The 19,188-nt window shown below is 48.8% G+C and overlaps 6 protein-coding genes across 6 annotated transcripts; 2 read left to right on the top strand and 4 right to left on the bottom strand.

Moving 5' to 3' along the window:
• Nucleotides 1-232: 232 nt before the first annotated feature.
• Nucleotides 233-1,912, top strand: HD556DRAFT_1223299 (uncharacterized protein; the record flags this gene model as incomplete). Its single annotated transcript, XM_041296879.1, has 3 exons — nt 233-340; nt 406-637; nt 690-1,912. 3 exons carry the CDS (start codon nt 233-235, stop codon nt 1,910-1,912), a joined length of 1,563 nt encoding a protein of 520 aa, XP_041167788.1.
• Nucleotides 1,913-2,274: 362 nt separating this feature from the next.
• On the top strand, nt 2,275-4,321 carry HD556DRAFT_1318125 (uncharacterized protein). Its single transcript, XM_041301215.1, has 2 exons — nt 2,275-2,346; nt 2,401-4,321. Exon 2 carries the CDS (start codon nt 2,465-2,467, stop codon nt 4,037-4,039), a length of 1,575 nt encoding a protein of 524 aa, XP_041167787.1. The 5' UTR covers nt 2,275-2,346; nt 2,401-2,464; the 3' UTR covers nt 4,040-4,321.
• Nucleotides 4,322-4,745: 424 nt separating this feature from the next.
• HD556DRAFT_1435835 (uncharacterized protein) lies at nt 4,746-8,816 on the bottom strand (the record flags this gene model as incomplete). Its single annotated transcript, XM_041305479.1, has 9 exons — nt 4,746-6,388; nt 6,442-6,586; nt 6,639-6,835; nt 6,876-7,047; nt 7,102-7,242; nt 7,295-7,402; nt 7,449-7,604; nt 7,664-7,833; nt 7,967-8,816. 9 exons carry the CDS (start codon nt 8,814-8,816, stop codon nt 4,746-4,748), a joined length of 3,582 nt encoding a protein of 1,193 aa, XP_041167786.1.
• Nucleotides 8,817-9,784: 968 nt separating this feature from the next.
• Nucleotides 9,785-10,787, bottom strand: HD556DRAFT_28707 (Alpha/Beta hydrolase protein). Its single transcript, XM_041310149.1, has 6 exons — nt 10,581-10,787; nt 10,459-10,524; nt 10,382-10,401; nt 10,307-10,322; nt 10,126-10,253; nt 9,785-10,064 (listed from the first exon to the last, which is right to left on the bottom strand). Exons 1-6 carry the CDS (start codon nt 10,731-10,733, stop codon nt 10,013-10,015), a joined length of 435 nt encoding a protein of 144 aa, XP_041167785.1. The 5' UTR covers nt 10,734-10,787; the 3' UTR covers nt 9,785-10,012.
• Nucleotides 10,788-11,358: 571 nt separating this feature from the next.
• On the bottom strand, nt 11,359-12,607 carry HD556DRAFT_1318075 (Alpha/Beta hydrolase protein). Its single transcript, XM_041301214.1, has 7 exons — nt 12,291-12,607; nt 12,186-12,241; nt 12,073-12,119; nt 11,969-12,026; nt 11,896-11,915; nt 11,691-11,838; nt 11,359-11,633 (listed from the first exon to the last, which is right to left on the bottom strand). Exons 1-7 carry the CDS (start codon nt 12,516-12,518, stop codon nt 11,507-11,509), a joined length of 684 nt encoding a protein of 227 aa, XP_041167784.1. The 5' UTR covers nt 12,519-12,607; the 3' UTR covers nt 11,359-11,506.
• A 1,092-nt stretch (nt 12,608-13,699) lies between these two features.
• Nucleotides 13,700-19,133, bottom strand: HD556DRAFT_1428276 (uncharacterized protein; the record flags this gene model as incomplete). The annotated part of the gene is given in 18 exon segments (XM_041304701.1): nt 13,700-14,026; nt 14,078-14,412; nt 14,466-14,768; nt 14,825-15,164; nt 15,212-15,688; nt 15,753-16,132; nt 16,356-16,427; nt 16,625-16,694; nt 16,714-16,739; nt 16,877-16,937; nt 17,108-17,706; nt 17,756-17,920; nt 17,969-18,093; nt 18,144-18,230; nt 18,288-18,338; nt 18,389-18,483; nt 18,536-18,961; nt 19,020-19,133. The coding sequence occupies 18 exon segments, from the start codon at nt 19,131-19,133 to the stop codon at nt 13,700-13,702; spliced, it is 4,053 nt and encodes a 1,350-aa protein (XP_041167783.1).
• Nucleotides 19,134-19,188: the final 55 nt, after the last annotated feature.

Below are 19,188 nucleotides of genomic sequence, written 5' to 3'. Positions count from 1 at the left end.
AACTCTTGAATTCAACTCATTGCTCCGAAATGCACGTCTTGCAAGTAGAGTACTTAGAGATTGATAATTAGATCGCGAACATGAATTTAACATAGAAAGCGTGTCAAGGTGTCGCACTCGTGGTTTGGACTCCATGTACCCCCCATGGAGGGGTCAAAATTTTGTTGAAACACGGTTGATGGCACATTTTATTTTTGGTCCGAGTTCATTGTTGTCTGCTACTTCTCTCACCATGTCTGCTCAGAGCATAGCTCGCTGGAATGCAATTCCCATGTCTCGACCTGATACAGACACTCAAGAACAAGCACAATCTGTACAAAACCAAACTAATTCTATGAAGGTACTCTGCCATATTTTCTGGCACGAATAAAACACCCCTACTGCCCTTCCGTGCATCCATCCCAGCGTTCTCACCAAGATGTTGATGATGACGATGACGACGGCGTCTCGCTAGTCTCAAGGTCACCATCACCTACACCCGATGCAATGGACATTGAAAAATATGACGAATATGTCCGCGGTCCAGAAAGGGAGGTCATCACCGTTGAGACCAAGATCAAAAGCACCAACAAGGGCTTTGCAATACTCGCAAAACTTGGTTGGTCAGAGGGTCAGCCATTGGGACTATCGGCAGACGGTATGTTTGATCATTCCTATCGTGAACTATATCACTAATCCTTCTACTGCAGCGCGCGTCGATCCTATACCATTTCATGTGAAAAATGATTTGACTGGTCTAGGAAAAACGACTCAAGATTTTCGAATGATCGAGACAACAGTTGCCGAAAGGCGCAAGTTGGACTCTGAGAGACAACGAAAAGAAACCGAATATCAACGAAAAGCACGAGAGGCGAGCCCAACAGTACTAACAATATCACAGAGCATACTGATCTTGTTTCAGGACGATGCCGCCCGTCGGGCTGCACTCAAGTCGGAAATTTCAGATACCCTCAAACCGTTCTACTGTTCGCTTTGTGAGAAGCAATTCCAGAATGTCGCACAGTATGATGAACATACAAACTCGTACGCGCATCACCACAAGGCACGCCTCCGGGATATGCAAGCCAACACACGCATCACCACCCAAGAAGATGTCGATAAGCGTAAGGAGAAAGAGCGCAAGCGAGAAGAAAAGGAGCTTCGCAAAATTGCAAAGGCTGCTGGGATAAAGATGGCCAAACCTACAGCTACATCAGCTATTGTACCTCCTGCACATGCACCTGCTGCTGCAGAGGCGTCGCTTCCCTCTGAAGCTCAATCAAGCAACTTCAAGAAAGCTGGCTGGGCAACCGTTTCAGCACCAGTTGAGCCTGCGACTGGTTTCAAGCGGTCGGGTTGGGGATCTTTGGATTCCAATGCGTCCTCCTCTGCGCCTTCCGCACCACTTCCGCCACCGCCAGTGGTTAGCCTGCCTCCAGCTTCTTACAGTGCAGGTACACCAATGTTTCGCACTGGTGGCTGGACATCTCTTGACACCGGCAGCTCTCAACCGGTCAACCCACCTCCTCCCGACAACACTGCAGCGCCACCACCTCCGCCACCCAATGTAGCTCCGCCTCCTCCTCCAGTCACTCCTATAAATGCACCCCCTCCAGGCTGTCGGCCTCCATTCCCGCCAGAAAATATGCGTCCACCTAGCGTACCACCCCCTCCCTGCATGCCCCCAACCAGTGGGCCACCCCCCCTCCCTCCCACGATAAGCAGCAGGGCACCTACTGCGCTCGTCTCAGATTCTAAGAGACGAGACCAGAGTTTTCCTCCTGCGCCGACGTTCTCCCAACCGGCGCCTCCAGCAGTAGCTGCCCCGCCTACATCAACCAGTCTAAAGGCCGCGGTTCCACCGCCTGCTGCTCCTCAAGCAAGATCAGGCTGGCAGCAGTGGAAGCAAGGCTCTGGGTCGAAGCGGAGATAGAGTACATACATGCATCTCTGTGTCGTTTATAATGCTGATTATGTGTTCTGTTGCTCAACTTTTGGTTCTGCGAAGGTACTGGTACTCGTTTAGCGATCGCGACGTGACGCTCGACCATCACTTGAACTTCGTTGCCAACTTAATCTTGCCGATGACTCAGTCTTCTTGCCAGATACAGTCAAATGATTTCAATTTTATTCCCGTACACCGACTGTGTTAAATGTTCAACGTTGCAACGTTCAACCTGTATTCCTTTTCTTCGTTTGTCATCAGGGTTTCTAGTATCGCCAGTAAACTTTATTATACTGACCTTTGGTTGTATTGCACTATTTGTACCTCAGGGGTCCTTTCACTGGCAAGACTGAGGTATGTTTTTTCTTCAGTTTGCACGCTGGCTCTTACAGGTTGTATTTGTCTCTAGACCTGTCTCTTAGGTACTGTCAATGTTCATAGCGATTCTTTCACCAACGCTGAGATTCGTCTTTTAGGTTCTACGTGCACTTATCAATCGATCAGGAGACTCATCCAGGTCTCTTTGCTCTGCGTACAGGCATGGGAACTCGCGGGTACTACGTGCTCCGCTATCGGAACATTTATTTCGCTCAATACCACAGCTATGACAGCTATCCAGATGGGCTTGGCGTAAAGGTGCTTCAATCTATGCAATTTCTCAATGCCATCGCGACCTATCGACAGATGTTGGGAGAGATACTAGATGGGCTGAGAAGTCTATCTGAAATATTCATAGAACGCGGTGATGATTTCTCGCCCCCATCCTGGCGGCGGCCAGAAAACGACATCTTTATCGAATGGATCTACGAGATAGATCTTGATCGCAATATCTTCCACATAAATGGAACGCCTTTTTTCTCCTTGGAATGCCTTCCAGACAGTGGTGCTTTTATCCAATATATCTCCAAAGATCATTACGGCAACTTAGCTTGCGCATCGCGATGCCCCCCTGAGCACAGGTACAAGAGGCCAGCACCACCGACCGTCAATAATTCTGACCTCGCAACGTACCAATCTTCCATGTGCACTGGATCTCACGTGGCTTTGAGCGATCTGCTCGCCATTAATGATTTCTTATCTCCAGACGAGCACATTCGAGTCTTATTGCTAGAGGTCATGATTGGGCAGTGCATGGTTAACCAAACCATTGGCAAGGGCATATACAATATCGAGCTTGTATCTGATCACAATCAATTCACGGACGATCAGTGGTCAATTGCATGCTTCATGGCCAACATCACGTTTGTTCCTCAAATATTCGACAAAATCAAGAATGCATTCCATCCCAGGCTGGAAAGAAAAGAGTTTACATGGGTTCGCGAAGACATTGTTGTTTGCATCGCAACGCATCTAGATGAAGAGCGATGCCTACAAGCTTCTGTGTCACGCCTGATCAACGCGATCATGGAGCAGAAGGATAATCCTGGTGAATACTTTGGAGTCGCGTTTTCCGTCTACCATTGTGCAGTCGTCAAAGTTGTCAAAGATGTGCACACGATGAAATTCAGCCATACGAGCGCCCTCCAGTTTTTACCATCATTCTATGCACATTCACCTTCTACACCAGGCATCACTGCTCTCGCTCGTCTTGGCTTTCGCATCGACCCCGCACTCTTTGAGCGTGTTGTGGATATTTGCTACTATGTACGGAATAAAACAGAGAAGTCGCTCGCTCGGGGAGTTGATGGCAGTAATGATGTGCCACCCAACATCACACGTTCACCACTGCCTCTTGAGCTTTGGAAAGAGATCGCACTTTATCTCGATTTTTCTGACCTCATCCCCTTCGGATTAGTCTCGAAACTATTCCGTGAAGTAGCTTCGATGATACTCCGCTATCCCCACATCTGTGGATATCGCCTAGTCGCTGATCCCAGAGGGAGAATAATCGATGAACCCCTCTCGCTGAGTGCTGCAACTTTTTCTGCTGTGCGAGCTGGCATTCTTGCTACTGTGGTAGTTGGATTGCAGATTGAAAATAAGCCACCAACGAGACTGATAACTCCGCTCGATGTTGGAGGTGAATCTCTCTGGGTGCTCTTTTCAGCTACTTCCTACTCCCCGCAGCTGAAAAGTTCGTTGGAGAAGTATATCGAAATCCCTCGTAGCGTTTAACACGACTAGGGACCCCAATATTGTCGCCTAATGTCTTCAATCCGGGAGCGCACGTAGGTTCCTTAACTTTTGTATAGTTGATGTATCATAGGCTCGACTACGAATTAGACGAGCAAGATTCCAACAACAATTTTTATCACTTGAAGTCAAGTTCGCAATGTCATTTCTTTTTGTTATGTCCTGCGCTCGCAAGTGCCATTTGCGTAAAACGTGGGACTTGCACTAGTACTGGTGCGCTTAGCAGACCCAGGTTTACCGTATGGCTACTAGTTGACACGTCCGATGATCGTTGCAGTAGCGTGCGTGTACCACTTGTCTACTCTGTAGACCACGCTGCGTGAATGATGTGGGGCTCGGTCTGATTACTGTCCAGTGAGCAGCGAGACTCTGAATCGAGCACAACTCATCCTTCCCTTAGTAATATCGATGAGTCGGACGTCGATCCTGGAGAGGAATAAGATATCGAATGCTTGTACGTCCTTCTCTGCTGATTAGTCGTAGGTTGCGTCGCCTCGCATTTACTTGATAGCCACGGACACCATAGTGTGTTCGCTCGCATTTCTGGCAGATGCCAGCTTGCCGCAGATAGGTTTCCATGGTCTTCTTCGAAGAGAAACTATAGTCCAATACACATACATGTGGTATCACATATACAAAGTACCAATGAACACCGCTCAGATCCCTCATGTCCGGGGAAAATATGCATCTACAATATTTCTACCGTCTTAATGTCCATCAAGTCTTGAACAGAAGACACATCTTTGACCTGCGCAATGATATTACGATCCGACGCGACCCTCTTGTATTCTCCACCGCGCTGCCGCGCTAGCAAAAAGGCGCCAAAAGGCTGCCCAAGGCGAACGAGTAACCGCAATGCTCGCGATTCTAGATCAACCCCATCCTGTTTTACAGGAGAATGGCTAGGTGAGTCGACTGACGTAGAAAAAGGCGGTGTCCGATAATCCCCCTCGCTCTCCGTATCGTCTAGCAGATTTGCAAAGTCTGGTAGCTCGAGGAGAGACCGATCCCAGGGACGGACAAGCAGGAAGGTTTGCTTGATGGGTCTTGTCCGCGAGTGAATATTCAGCTCTTTGGTAGTGATCAGCAGGTCACGAAGCCCGTCTGCCTTGACTTTATATCGAGTCTCCTGGGATGGACCGTAGCTCAGACTGACTTCTGTGACACGGAATGCTATGCAAGGCAGATGCAGCCTGCAGTTCGCGAAACGAGCAGCGCTTGTGTAATCAAGCCGGTCGTAAAGTTCCAAAGCCAGTTCCACATCGAGATTTTTTCGCAGCGAAGAGAGCTGTGTGTGAATATCATCTTCAGACAAAGATGAAAGGGCACATGGAGGAGTGGTGTAAGAGGTAATATGGGCTGGAAGACAGCTATTGAACTCGGAAGGTTGTCCAATCCAGTCGAGGACAGTGATGTCCCCCGACCGAGCCACGATCTCCTGTAGGAGCCGTCCGAGCGCGTTCTGCTTCTTCTCGCCATAAATGACAGGTAGAGTGATACCGAAGATGCCAAATAATGAGTACGCAACGTCCTCCTGCAGAGTGGTGACGCGCTTCGACGCCCATTGCAGTTTCTCTCGGGCACCCCTCATACCTGGACTGAAGTTCACCAAGGCCCGTGCATCTATGCCAGTCGCATCCTCCAACTCCTTCATGATTGCAGGGGACTCTTTGTGGTTGGGAGAGCGGTCGCCGAGATATAACGACCAATCTTTCTGATAAAATATAACAACTTGCGGAGCAACTAATTCTTGGAAGGTCCATCCTCGCTCGTTCCAAACACTCCCCGCCAGTGCACCGGGCTGGGATGAAGGAGGGACATCGGATAGGTAGACGATCGTAAGCGCTGAGTTGCGGTACCAGACGAACATGGAGTTGATCGATTCTTGAAGCTCCGTAATATTGCTCTTCTTGTCGATACAGCATGTGTCCATCCATGCCCAGTTATACCCAGCATCACGAACGATTTTGCAGAACGACTGCAGTTTCGCAATGCCACCAAGTCCATTCAACTCGTACACGACTTTGTCCTGAATGTCGTGCAGCAACACCTCCGTCTCTTCCCACCTGTGTGATAGCAGGACGCAACGGAAGTACGTTGCCACTACGTCTTTGATGCGCTCCGTTCGGAGGTTTGAATCTTTCGTTGGAAACGCGATAAGCTCATTGTACACCGGACTCATTTTGAAGGAGTTTAGCTGTGCTGCTCGGTCGCACAAAAGACCCGTAGAGGTGTTGAGCAGACGAAGGGGGGCATTTTCGAGTTCGATCCAAACTGCTCTTCGAATAGCGTCTTCTGCTTGGGATGGACAGACATACTGCTGACGCAAACCTGTAGAATGAGATAGGCATTTCGAGATTATGCAGGAGTGTTCCATGGCTTACTGCGTATCTGCGCTTCGGGAGCATCGTCCAACTTGGACAACATGATTGTGAACGCCTCGATGGCTTCGTCGTAACGTTCCGCGCCACGCAGCGCTGTATGTGTTAACTGGTATCCAACGTGAGATGAAGGATTAAGTTCGGTGACCTATGCATTGCCGAAGTCAACATGGGGTACAAAAACATAGATGCCAGCGCACCTTTTGCGCGTCGAGAACTGCATCCTCCCATAGCATTTTCCCCAACATTGCCTTGCTGCGATTTGCAAAGACGACATCGGATGCAGAACCCAGGGCGATCGCCGCCGAGTACAGGTCGATAGCCCTGTCATACTCGCTTGCAGCGAGGGCAACATCTCCGTTGGCAATACAAAGCGTGTTGCATTCTTCCCTGAAAGCTGTGCAGGTGAGGATTGTAGCCTGCATGACATTACAAACTAGACTTGCCATTGGACCAGTCGAGGTAGTCGACCATGGTGTTTTTGTTACTTGAATCCACCATATACCGGTATAATTTCACGGCATCTTGAAATTCACCTGCCTGAAGGAGTGCATTACACCGTTTCTGGTGTGTAGTCAGCCACAAACATTTCAGATCCCAGCCGAAGAGCTGGACAAAATACATAGTTAGGAGAAGCACTATGTACACATCGTCTTAACGCACCACCACCAGGTCCTCATATATCTCATGAATGTTTAATTTTGGTGATGAATTGCTGGAGTTGACAGCGGAAGTGAAATGGTCAGCGGCTTCGGCGTGACGTGCGCCATCCAAGGCTTTTTCGAGTTGAACACGCAGATATGCCTAATGTGCAAAGGTTGGGATTGATGACCAAGTGTAGCTGCATGCTACTTACTTCCACGATACGACATGCGCGAGTATCGGCATTCGGACAACCCGCAGCGAGTTCTTTGAGGAGTAGGCTTGCTTCGTCATGTTTACCTGCATTGAACAGTGTGATGGCCTGAAATATGGAATGAGACAGACTATGCAAGGCAACTGTAACATACCTTGATCAAGAGCAGAAAATGAACGATTTCTGAATCTTGGTCTGTGTACATGGATGCAACATCAAATGCTGCCCTTGCATCGCGGATGTGGCCTTTTCCGCAGAGGGCAATACCCTTGGAGATAAAGCCTATCAACGATGGCTGAATGCTAATGGACTATGTCACCATCGAGTTAGTCTTTCATAAGAGAACCATGATCAGTGAGTATATCTCACCGTGATTGCATCCTGAACGGCGTGGTCCCAGTCGTGTTTTCGCGCCATAACAAATGAGCGATGAGCGTAGGAAGTATGGTTGTTCCCATCGGTGCTGATATCTTGTGTGAGTAGTTCTTCGGCGAGTGACAAGTCTCCATCTATGCATGCAATGCGAGCTGTCATGATGCCTAGGATCTGCACGAAACATGCTCAAATTTTGATTTATGAGGCAAGGCAGGAAACGTGCCTTTGAATTGATGTTGTTCGGTATTGCCCACTCTGAAATCATCCTATCGTTGCCTCCGCTGAGGATGTGCTTACCATCCACGGAGAAAGCGACCCATTCTGGCCCAGATGAGTGCTTGAAGATGGCAACGGTTCGTCGATCTGAGACCCGCCAAAGACGAACATGACCCTCATGTGGAGATACCGATGCGACGAGTGTGCCAGCAGGATTAATGACCATGACATTGATATAATTGGAGTGGCCCGTCCAAGGATCGCCAACCTGCTGCCAGGTTGTTGTATCCCATTCGCGTATGGTAGGATCGACCCCATCGCCGCCTGTAAGAAGGCGTGTGCCGTCGGCCGTCCATACGAGTGAGAAGTTGTGCGATTTGTGACCCTTGAAGGATGCGACAAGTTCCCTCGTGCCTGAATTATAAATGTCGATGCTCGATGTTGCGATGGCAATAAATTCTCCAGATGGCGAATACCGAACACAACCAGTACCACCACCACATTTAATCGGTCTTCCTTGCAGCTCCGACCAGGTTTTGGTGCTCCATAATTTTGTCATTCCGTCGTTTGAACAAGTGGCCAGCACTGTCCCATCAGGAGAAAAATCCAGCGAGCTGACCCACTCGGTGTGAGCTTTGATGGGCTGGGAGAGCAATTCTCCAGTTTCTCCGTGCCAGATCATGACCTCCCCATTCAGATCACCGCTTGCTATCAATTGCTCATCTTGTGAGACCGCTAATCTCGATACCCCCCCGCGATGCAGCTCCATCTTCTTCAATGCAACGCCAGTCTCCAAGTCCCACAGACGAACCGTCTTGTCGTGTGAGCCCGTAACCAATCGTTTATCGGGGAACACTGCGGCTGCCATTATACAATGTTCATGACCTTTTAACTCTCGCAGGGGTGTAGTGATTGGAATGGGCTTCGACATTTTACTGGAGGTTGATGGCGTTGAACGTAGTCGAGGTGAGCTTGGAGGGATCGTAGGTCTCTTGCTCTGAGCTGCAGAGTAGTAGACGCCCGAGGCTGTTCCCTTGGGCCAAGTGCTGCAGGTACCGGCGGATGCAGCCGAAGTTCTCTGTTCTTACTACGTATCAAACTTGTCATCAAATTTGTCACAAGAGGAGCGCCCTACCTCCAGTGCTCTAGGCTCGTGGTTAACGTTCATCTCTACTTTGAGCTTCCCTTAGACTCACTGCCGGTCCAACTCCTCTTATCTGCCAATCCACCATCATTGGAATCCCGTACCACAAGTACAGGTGCAACATGTTCGCTAACCTATACGAGCTCTCACCGCGGATGCTACCGAACCATGCATTACAGCCGTTTGAGAAACTAATGTCATTGGCGATTTGGTGTGAGACCAAAAAGGAAGTCACTGGAAATCGCATGCGTCTTACATAAGCTTCATCAACATCTCCAATAATTTAGCATGAACAAAACAGCGCCTATCTTATATATGGGTTCACAAGGTCTACCGTATGCCACAAGACGCCAGGCTGGTAGGAGAGCATGTCTTCACTTACATGGCACGAGCAAATGTGGGTACCATGAACATCCAGTCTGCACACGTGTCTCAGGCTTAACAGTCCCCTACCACAAATGCTAGAAGGTCCTGACTCCTCTTAAGTAAGTAGCCAAGCTCCCAAGTGAAAACTCGACATGGCCAAAGCTGGAAGAGTATTTCATCCAACATGCTTGCGTCGAGAAGTGAAATGGATATGACTGCATTGACACTACTCGGGGACTGCAGAGTACTAGAATTGTGATTACACGATACAAAGTAAATAACTTTGTCTCGACGTCAAAATAGTCATACCAATCATTGTATCATATGGTCTCGGCGACTTCGGCGCGTCTCAGGAAGCGGCTGCTTGTGATGGGCATGCCGCATCCTTGACGTAGATCGGGCGGGAAGTTCGAGGGCCTGCCAGTGAGGAGGAGCATCCCCCCCTACAACACGCCAAGGATACATCAGCACGATGCCGGTGTCTCAGGCTGTTACTTGAGTTCACTCTTTAGACTGAGTGAAGTTGTTCCTTTTGAATAACCTGCGAGAAAATCTCCAATGCTACTTGGGGCTGGAAAGCAGGCTGATAATCACATAAGTGGCATCAGTAGGTATTGTCATCTTGGGGCGAGTCGACTAACCACTAGGTGTCCCGCAGCGTACACCCGCCTAAAAGATAAAATAATGATATGCATATATCTTGAAAGCAAGTTGAAAGAAAAACACTTACGCAAAGGAGAAGTTGTCAACATTCTGCACGGCTGCAACAGGTATGCCGTTGATTGTCATATTGGTGAATGGGGTGTTATGGAGCGTCTCATTGCCATACCAATCCATTGCTAGGACTGACGCGTGACTCTTTTAAACGACAGAATTCAGCAATGTTAGAGACAAAATATGCATCAACCTACCCCAAGCCAGTTGCAGCTAAAGCCATTGAGAAGCGTCAAGATCACGCGAGATATCACGACAGCAGGAAATCGCACTTAATATCAGCATCTCCAGCCTATGATTCCCAGGTAAATTAGGTAGCAAACAATGAAGTAGACACTGATGTACGCACCCAAATCAAAATCTTCATCCCAGAGTTGGCCAGAGCCGACAGCTGGGGCAGCCAAGTCCTAGCGTCCTTTAACAGGATAGTAAATTCAACATTCAAGGGGGAAAAGTTGGACAAAAACTTGCATCGCCTGTCTTTGCAAACTGCTCCATAGGTGCATTTGCGCATTCCTCATATTTAACCTCAGCACCAATCTTCTCCGTGACATGCTTCTCACGTAAATAATCCACATGATATTCAGGGGGGGGATAAAATAGATAAATTTTGACGCAAATCATGCTGGTCGTAACCCTCCACAGCAGGATAGTAAAGATTATCAATCTGAATGAGTTAGGCGACGCCCCCAGAGATACTACTCAAATGTCACTCACGCAGTAATCATCAGCATCCTGACAAATCCTGTTTGAACTGGTGGAATTTCCAGCAGCGTAGCAGGCTTTCTCTCGTGCTACGCAACCGTTAGAGCCATAAAGAGCATTTGACATGTCCTTGAGTACTTCATCTGGCTGGAGTTGCCCATAACCTGGAGCATAAAGGCGTTTATAACGAGCGCGGGAACAACGAGGAGTCTAGAACGACAAAAGATCTCAGTGTCTTGGACGAAACTCTATTAACGGTGCGTCTACCTAGAACGACAAAAGTTACAGCTAACGTTAGACATGATAAAACTCTAGGTGACTTTTTAGAACGTACATCTCAGTGTCTTGGACGAAACTGAGATGCGTATACGATACTGCTACTGGTCTTATAGTGAGTGCGTCAGGAACTTGAATATATAAAAGAGAGACTGAAAATATTCTAGGACGCGAGCCGATGTCATGCATCGCTCGCCTATGTCCGTTTCGGCTTGAGCTCGTACCTATCATCTCCCCCTCGTACCTATCTCGGATCCTTCGGCTTCCCTCGACTCGGATCTTTCGGCCTCGGACTCCAACAGAGCATGGGTCGCAAAGTTCAGCCATGCGATGTTCTGAATGAGCGGATCAAACCAGCCACTGCGAGTGTTCATTCAACACCCGAAAAATCACGAGAGCAACATACTTGTTAATCATCAGAGCTTTAACCACAATTGGAATGGCATCGATCCCCCACTAGCGATTAACCTATTTTGCTCTTCGAAGTAGGTCACAAAACTGGGTCCATAGTGACCGCCGTAGCTTTCTGTGGCAAAGATGAATCTGAGTACGACATAAGCAATCGTCCATGCGACCAAATTAATGAGTTAAACGACTGACTCTCGACTGGCATACTTCGAAAATAGCTGGCTCTCAAATAAAACCTGGAATGCAGTCCATACATAGGATGCAGCGGTTTCGGTGCTATTCACCGTATCAGTATTACCATAGGAGAATCCGGTCCCAATTGGCTGGTCGATATAGATCACTGGGTGAGGAAGACAGTTCTTGTGACATAATCGGAGAGCTACTACGTGTTACATACTGTTGCTGAGATTATTCCAACTGTAGGATCTCGTGTTAGGCAGTATATGAAAAGGTCTATAATCCCTACGTACCTGTAGGGGTTTAGAGTGGTCGAATTGCGGTCGGCATTCACTAAACATGGCCCGTTCTCTATGGAAGATGGGAATCAGATTAAAAAGAAATCAAAGCAATCAACCTTGAAACAATCCGATCATAGAAGAACATCCAGGACCACCATTCAACCTGCGAATGCAGGTTAATGGTGCGCCTAAACTCAGGTACTTTTAATCCAGCTTCCAGACAACCTACCATAGAGTAAATGGGGCTGTTTCGAGTGAGTTTCTAGACTCAAAGAACCAGAACCACTGCTTTTTGAGTCAGTCTACATCTAGAGCACGGTGCACGAAAACATACCATGGACATGTTCGTCCCAACGTCGACGTACCCTGAAATCCGCGTAACGTTTGGAACTGTTTCGCAGATTTCCGAGTTTTTAACATAGCGAATCACAGATGGATTAGCCTTGGACTGAGTGTCGATGAACCCTGCTTCTGTAGTGTCGAGATTAACAGACACAGTGTGAGCAATGCATACGCCAGCTAATAATGCAATTCCGACTGGGATAAGCGTTCTCAGAAACATGGCAGGCGCGCTGGTAGGGAGGTCTAAAGTTGTCAACTCAAGGTACTTATAGAGTAAAAGATACTCTAGCAAAGATATCCGGCGATCAAGAACAGGTGCCCACATGGCGGCGGGAAAACGATATATGGCTGAAGTTCTGATGCCGTACGTTAGCGCTCTTTAGCATGAGCTTTGAGTACTTAAGTTAAAGAACATTTAGAATATGTCCACTCTGGATCCACGATGAACTTCTTGGGAGTCTAGCCCTAGTCTATGAGCTAGGGTCTTGGTAGCTGGTTTAAGTCGAGTTGAGACACTGTTCGATGACGATTGATCAAGCCTTGAACGTCGGATGCTGACTCCTGCTGCGATGGCCGCGGCATATCGGCCAGATGATGGCGTCCCTGTTGCTCGTACATCGATACATCATTCTCGCTCCGTTTCATCGCAGGTTGCACTGGCATTTCCAACGTGACGCGGATGAGTTGGAGCTCGCGAGCGTCACGTTTGAAGTACTGAAAGCGCCGGTGCAACTGCAAGCACTGACACAACTCTCAAATATGAGACATCGGGAAGAGATTAACTTGAAACTTTGACGGGAATGAAATCACCAGGATGCACCTTCAATTCAGTGGTCTGCAAGAGACATGCGACCGCTTAGTATTGCCAAGTTAGTTTGTTATCAGCAGCTGCGGGCCCGAGCGGCTGCGTGGGTAAGAGGAATCAACATTGGCGGCTATTCGCTGCGGTGATGAGCCTCGGTCACCGGCAAGGAGGACTTCGAACCTAGCCAGCGAAGCGCAGAGTGCGGAACTGAACGAGATCTATTTTACGCCATGGGAAGACTGCATGTATGCTCCAATGGCATTGGAGTCATCTTGAGTACGTGGAATCAAACCAGGTGAAGGCATCGAGCAGGCACGGTCTGTAATTGTGACGACCATCAGTCACGACTAGAATTAACTAACTACATTGCTGTTCTTTAATTTTGGTGGTGTATGTATGTACGTTTGCTTGCGAGAGAGCGAAGAGATGGAGTGTAGCACAAATTCTGAATGTTATAAAGATCAAGACGACAGTCGCAATTAAAGGAGAACAATAAGCGGGGGGTGAAGAAGAAAACTCTACCAACAACCCGACAAAGCCGCGCAAAAAATATCAACCGCATACGATGAACGACGTCGCAAGGTAGGGAAGACGAGTTACTCCGACTCGCTGCCCGAGCTGTCGTCTGAAGAAGAGTCCGATGAATGATCGCTATCGTTCTGATGAGCTAGCGCAGGTGTAGCGTTGGGTGTGGCAAAGTTGTTATCGTCGAAGAGTCGCATCCGCTCCTCCAGCTTGCGAATCTTTTCAGCTTCAGCAGTCTCGTCCATGCTCTTCCGTTTAAGGCCACCAGTACCCGTGCCCTTGCCAGTTCGATTCCGTTTCTGCGTTGGTTGCCGCAGAGGTCGAAGCACAAAGTTGTATAACTTTGTGAGAACATGTGGTGGTAGTATATCGATTTCAAGTTCGATCTCCTCGGTACTCTGCTTGAGTTGTTTATCAATATGATAGTACATATCTCCCGATTGACTCACATCACGAATTTCGGGAACACCCTCATGAATGATTTGGATGACCTTCTCAAGCTTGACTCCATCGAGACTGGTAATAGCCTCACTCAAGTCCTTCTTCTGCTCAAACGACAGCGCATCGTCCTCGGCCATAGGTTTCTTTGTCGTGGTCTTACGCTTGTTCCCGTTGGTCGCAGGTGCTGCCTTGGGTGCGCGCGAAGCAGCGGCCTTTGAGGTAGAAGCGACAGGAGCCTTCTCTTTCTTCTCCTTTTTCTTCTTCTCCTTAGCCGGCTTGGCCTTCAGAGCCATGAGATTACCGCGCATCGACTCAATTTGAGCCTCTATGTTGGCGATCCTGCCTGTGCATAGAGTACATTAGCGGATGAACATGCTGCATGTGAGGTCCACCCACGATTACGTTCTTCCTCCGACTCCTCATCTTCTTCCTCCTCCTCTTCATCATCACTTGCATCCCGAAGGGGCGGTAGATTCTTCCACTTCTCGTCAAACAACCGCTGCAACTCGATCCCTGCTTGATTGACAGGTGTTCCGGCGGGGTTGAACAAGAAACAGTTGCGGATCATGAGTTTGAAGTCATCAAAGAACTTCGAGGCATTGGGATACTCCCCGGCCTCTAGCTTCTTCCGCATGGTTGACATGTCCATGGGTTTCTTGATGACTCTATAATATGTCGGAATATCAAGCTTTACAGCATCTGTACAATTTCATGAGTGATCTCATCGCAAGGTATGAAACTGACTTTGGACATACCAACAGGCTCATAGAACGGAGCGGCAATCGTTTGATGCTGCTTTCGTTGCAGGTCACTCAAGATCCTTCCACAATATTTGAGCTGTTCCCCTGTGCCATCGTCCTTAGGCACCTTGACCTTGCGCATCTTTTTTGGCACATCGGCATATGGTAGGTCTTTGGGAGGAGGAGGATGGATTTCACGTTTCGGCCGTGCAGATGCCTGTTCGGCCTCGTTGCGCCGAATGACAGGAACGGAGGTTGAAGGACGACGAACGGGTGCTGCCGCGGCTTTCTTGGGGGGAGCTGGTGGAGGCGGGGGTGGAGGCGTGGCAACTTTCTTGACAATAGGAGGCTTCGGCTGCAACAATAAGTCGCGCACGCAGCATACATCAACAAATGACATACCTCGGCTGGAGGTGGAAGCTGCTTGATCTGCTTATCAAAGACAGCCTCGACGTGTTTGCCTGCCTGAGCAATCACATGGTCCGGGCCATTAAACGTGATGCAATTGCTGAACACCAGCCGCACGTCAGAGACGAACTCCTCCGCGCTGTAATAGCGTGGAATGTTGGGATTGGTCTCTGGCTTAGCGGGATTAGATGACATGAGCTTGCGCTCGATGGTGCTCAGGTCCATTGGGGTCTTAATTATGGTCGGGTAATGGGGAATATTAAGGGCGACGGAGTCCACGGGATGCACAAATGCAGAAGCATCTTTGAGCTTCTTAAGCGAACGTATCGTGGACAGACAAAATCTGTGTTGCACGGGACTGAGGGTCGATATGCCGTTTCCCGTTGGCGTAGACGCTGGGATTGGACTTGATACAACGGTGTCACCATTTGTTTGTACAGAGGATGCTGTAATAGGAGGGGGAGAACCGGTCTTCAGGGTCGGGAAAAGAAAGGGATTAGCACGCCTGTGCGGCGCACAACAAAAGAATGCTTACATTGGCAATGGATGCCTGATCGGCGTCTGAATATTTACGCGCGCGCTTAGCTGGAGGTGGTTTGGCTTCATCATCATCGACGGCGTCCGAGCGCTGCTGAGGAGAATCGAAATTGGAAGTAGCACGCGATGTCGGTGGGCCAGCAGAGTCCACAGGAGCTGGTGAGAAATGGGATGGTGTACCATTGGAGTGACCGTTGGTGGTAGGGGGAGACTGGTCCATGTGGACATCTCCATCGGCGTCAGCGGTGTGTACGCCATTAGTTGTAGGGACTTCATCCGAATCATCAACTATTGTCTCCTCTGCCATCTTTACATCATCCAACAACTGGCCCTCCATTGGTCTTGGTGTTCCGCTCGGAGGGTGAATGGGGATGGAAGCTGTTCTGATAAGAACAAAGAAAACAGACAATAGGGAAAAGAACTAACCTGGATCAAGTGGAGTTGAAATTTCTACACAAGTTGAGAGCGTGTCGATGATTTCAGACTTTAGAGAAGGATTATTAGAGTCTGAAGTCATTTGGTCAAGTTTCAGGTCTACAGAATTTGTTATACATTTTCAAGTTAGCTGGAGATAAGTAATTAAGTTAGGGATCGCGTGCACCATTGACAACATTGTCACCGTTGACGGCGATAGAAAGAATCGATCGTTGTTCGGTGTTGGTCGCGCTGTGCTCTGTCGCGTTCATGGGTGGCGCGTGACTAATGCGTCACACAGCGTGACGTTTTCAGAGGAGAGGAGATTTTGGATTTGGGGGAATCGGAAGGCAGCCATTGGGTCTTTATAGGCGAACGGAATTAAGGTTTGACCTGCGCAGGGGCCACTAAAAATTACTCACACCTCAAATCTCACATAGAGCATAAAATTGAAACTAATTCCTGCTCTAATATCCACAACTTCATAAGTCTGGTGCTCATCCTTCCTCCTCTTCCTCCTCGTCCTCTGAGACGTTCGCAAATACGGGTTTGGGCTGGTTTTGTCGCCATGCTGGTTAAATCCAAAGTAACGCCACGTCAGCCGACCGATCAAAACAAATAACCCAAAACAATTATTTTCACACTCCGCTACGGCCCCTCCCACTTGCCGCAACCCCGCAGCCCAGGCTATTGAAACATGCTGCTTACCTGAAGTCCATTGAGGGTCTTCGTCTGCCATCTTCGCATACTTGAGTAATGCCTCCCGTGGCTACAGTCGTTAAAAAGAAGTATGAAAGAAAGAAACGTATGGTCAGCCACCTTGGAAACCATCAAACAAAAGAAGATAGGAAGCACGTGATTATGACACCGCAGCAGTGCACAATAATCCGCGAGAACTTCATGCTGTGGAGCGACATAAAGAAAACTAAGAGCACTCACATCTTCGTCGCGTGTTGTATCCCGCACCAAGTTCTGCACAACGTGCTGCGTCGCACTCGCACCGACCCGTCCTCCCCGACCCGGTCCTGTAACCGGCAACTCCGGCCTCCTGCTCTTCCTCGGGTCCATCCGGTCCTTTTCCCGCTTCCTCTTCATTCCCTTCACCAATCCCTCCCCATCTTTGAACATTGGCAAGGCATGTGGCGTCAAGATCGTTGGTGCAGCGAGTGCGTCCGACAAGTCCTCGATCGTCGGTCTTTTTGGGGCTCCCTTTGACAGCAACAGTTTTGCACCATTCAACGACGTCTCCGGCGAATACAGAACTGAAATGGTACCATTCGCAAGACCTGTAATAATTTGATTTATCTTGGAGTGCCAGACCACTTTGACAGGTGTCGTGTCCATGTCGATCTCCTTTACGACACTGAGATTCTCTCGGCTGAGTAACGTTAATTTACCTCGTCCTCCCTTTGAGGGGGCTCCAGTGCCTGTTAGGATATACTTTTCATCAGGGCTGAACGTAGCATTAGTGCCAGGATACAATGTAGTAGCCCCCGAATGTGACGCGAGCGGTCGTTTAAAGGCTCGTAAATCCCACACTGTGCCCACGTCAGCCAAGCATGTCAACAAGCCTGCATTCGTACGTACGCTTGACGGTGTCGTCCCCTCCTCTCGTCAGCACTGTTCTCCCATCAACGGAAAAAACCAGAGATCCAACATCCGTGCCTTTCGTGTGTGCGCCTTCGATCGTCATGTTTGGTCTCACAAAATTTGATGATGCCTGCCACATATGCAGTGCGCCATCGAGACAGGCTGAGAACCATCAATGATTACTTCACTTCGCGATCAAAACGGACATACCGCCTCCAATCATCGTTCCGTCGGTAGAGTAAGCGCACGTCGTCACTTTGGTCCGTGCACCACGTTCTTTTGATTTGACAACAATAACAGATTTCTGCTTTCGTTTGTTCTCGACATCCCATATTCTATTCCGTAATGTCAGAAGTTGTTCGTTGATAGCGGCGTGAGAGCTTGCCTAATGGTCGAGTCTGCCGAACTAGTGATAAAATACTGCTTGTCCTTCGGATGCCACATGCAGCTTGAAAGTTCCCCGACATGTCCACTACAAAATATGTAGCGTAAGTAGGCATGCTAACGAGTGATATGGGATGGGGCGTACGCAGTGTGCTTCATGTCTCTGATATACATATCACCCTTGACGAACGTTGCTCTGAGGTCATTCAAGCTATTCTGTTCTGCAACAAGATAGATTAAACTTACTTCTCCTCGCCCTCCCGATCAAACAGCTTAGCCTGAATTGTCCCTGAAATTACGAGGAACTGCTGGCCATCGTTAGAGTACTTGAGGTCATTAACCTTTCTTCGAATGTCAAATACATCCTTCCCGTCGCAAAACCAACGCACGTACATAGTAACTGCCTGCAGGCTCCCATGTCTTGAAGGACCTCGTTTGCGTCGTCATTCCACCAAAATCCCACAACTTACAATCATAGTCATGCGAGCCGCTCAAAACACGTGCACCGCTTGGATCCACTGTAAGCGCGGAAATCACCTTGGTGTGCTCTTTGAGCGTTGCCTCGTGGGTGATCGGAAAATCGGGGGCCGATAGCGAGGGAGCGCTGGGGTCGTATTCAGGCTCGTCGTCAGTAGAGACAGCATCATCATCTTCGTTGTCTTCATTGCCTACGCCATCAGTATCCTGTTTGAAAAGGCTTGGTTGCGGAAGGGAAGGCCCGGGGTCGTCCGAGTCTTCGTCAGATTGATATTGTGCCCGGATAGATACTGTGGAAGGCCCTGAAACAGGGATCAAGGATTTCGCCTCCACTTTGGGCTGCTGAGCGGATAAAATGTATTAGAGGACAATGGCAACCGAAAAACGATGAGACTCTGACCACGAGCTCCTCACGTTTCGTTTTGTCGAACCTGTTGGGATCAAGCTCTCGCTTTTTGGCAGCCTTGCCGAAACCAACAATGCCCATCGCAGAAAATACGTCCATGTCGGCCATTGTGTCAGAGCTGGCTGTTGGTGTTGATCTGTGGAAGTGGAGTCAGCAAAGATTT

This window comes from Suillus plorans, assembly GCF_016647745.1.
Source record: "Suillus plorans strain S12 chromosome Unknown HD556scaffold_1, whole genome shotgun sequence".
In the NCBI taxonomy this organism is placed as follows: Eukaryota; Fungi; Basidiomycota; class Agaricomycetes; order Boletales; family Suillaceae; genus Suillus; species Suillus plorans.
Note: the sequence above shows the minus strand (reverse complement) of the source record. Positions and strands in the feature narration are given on the sequence as shown.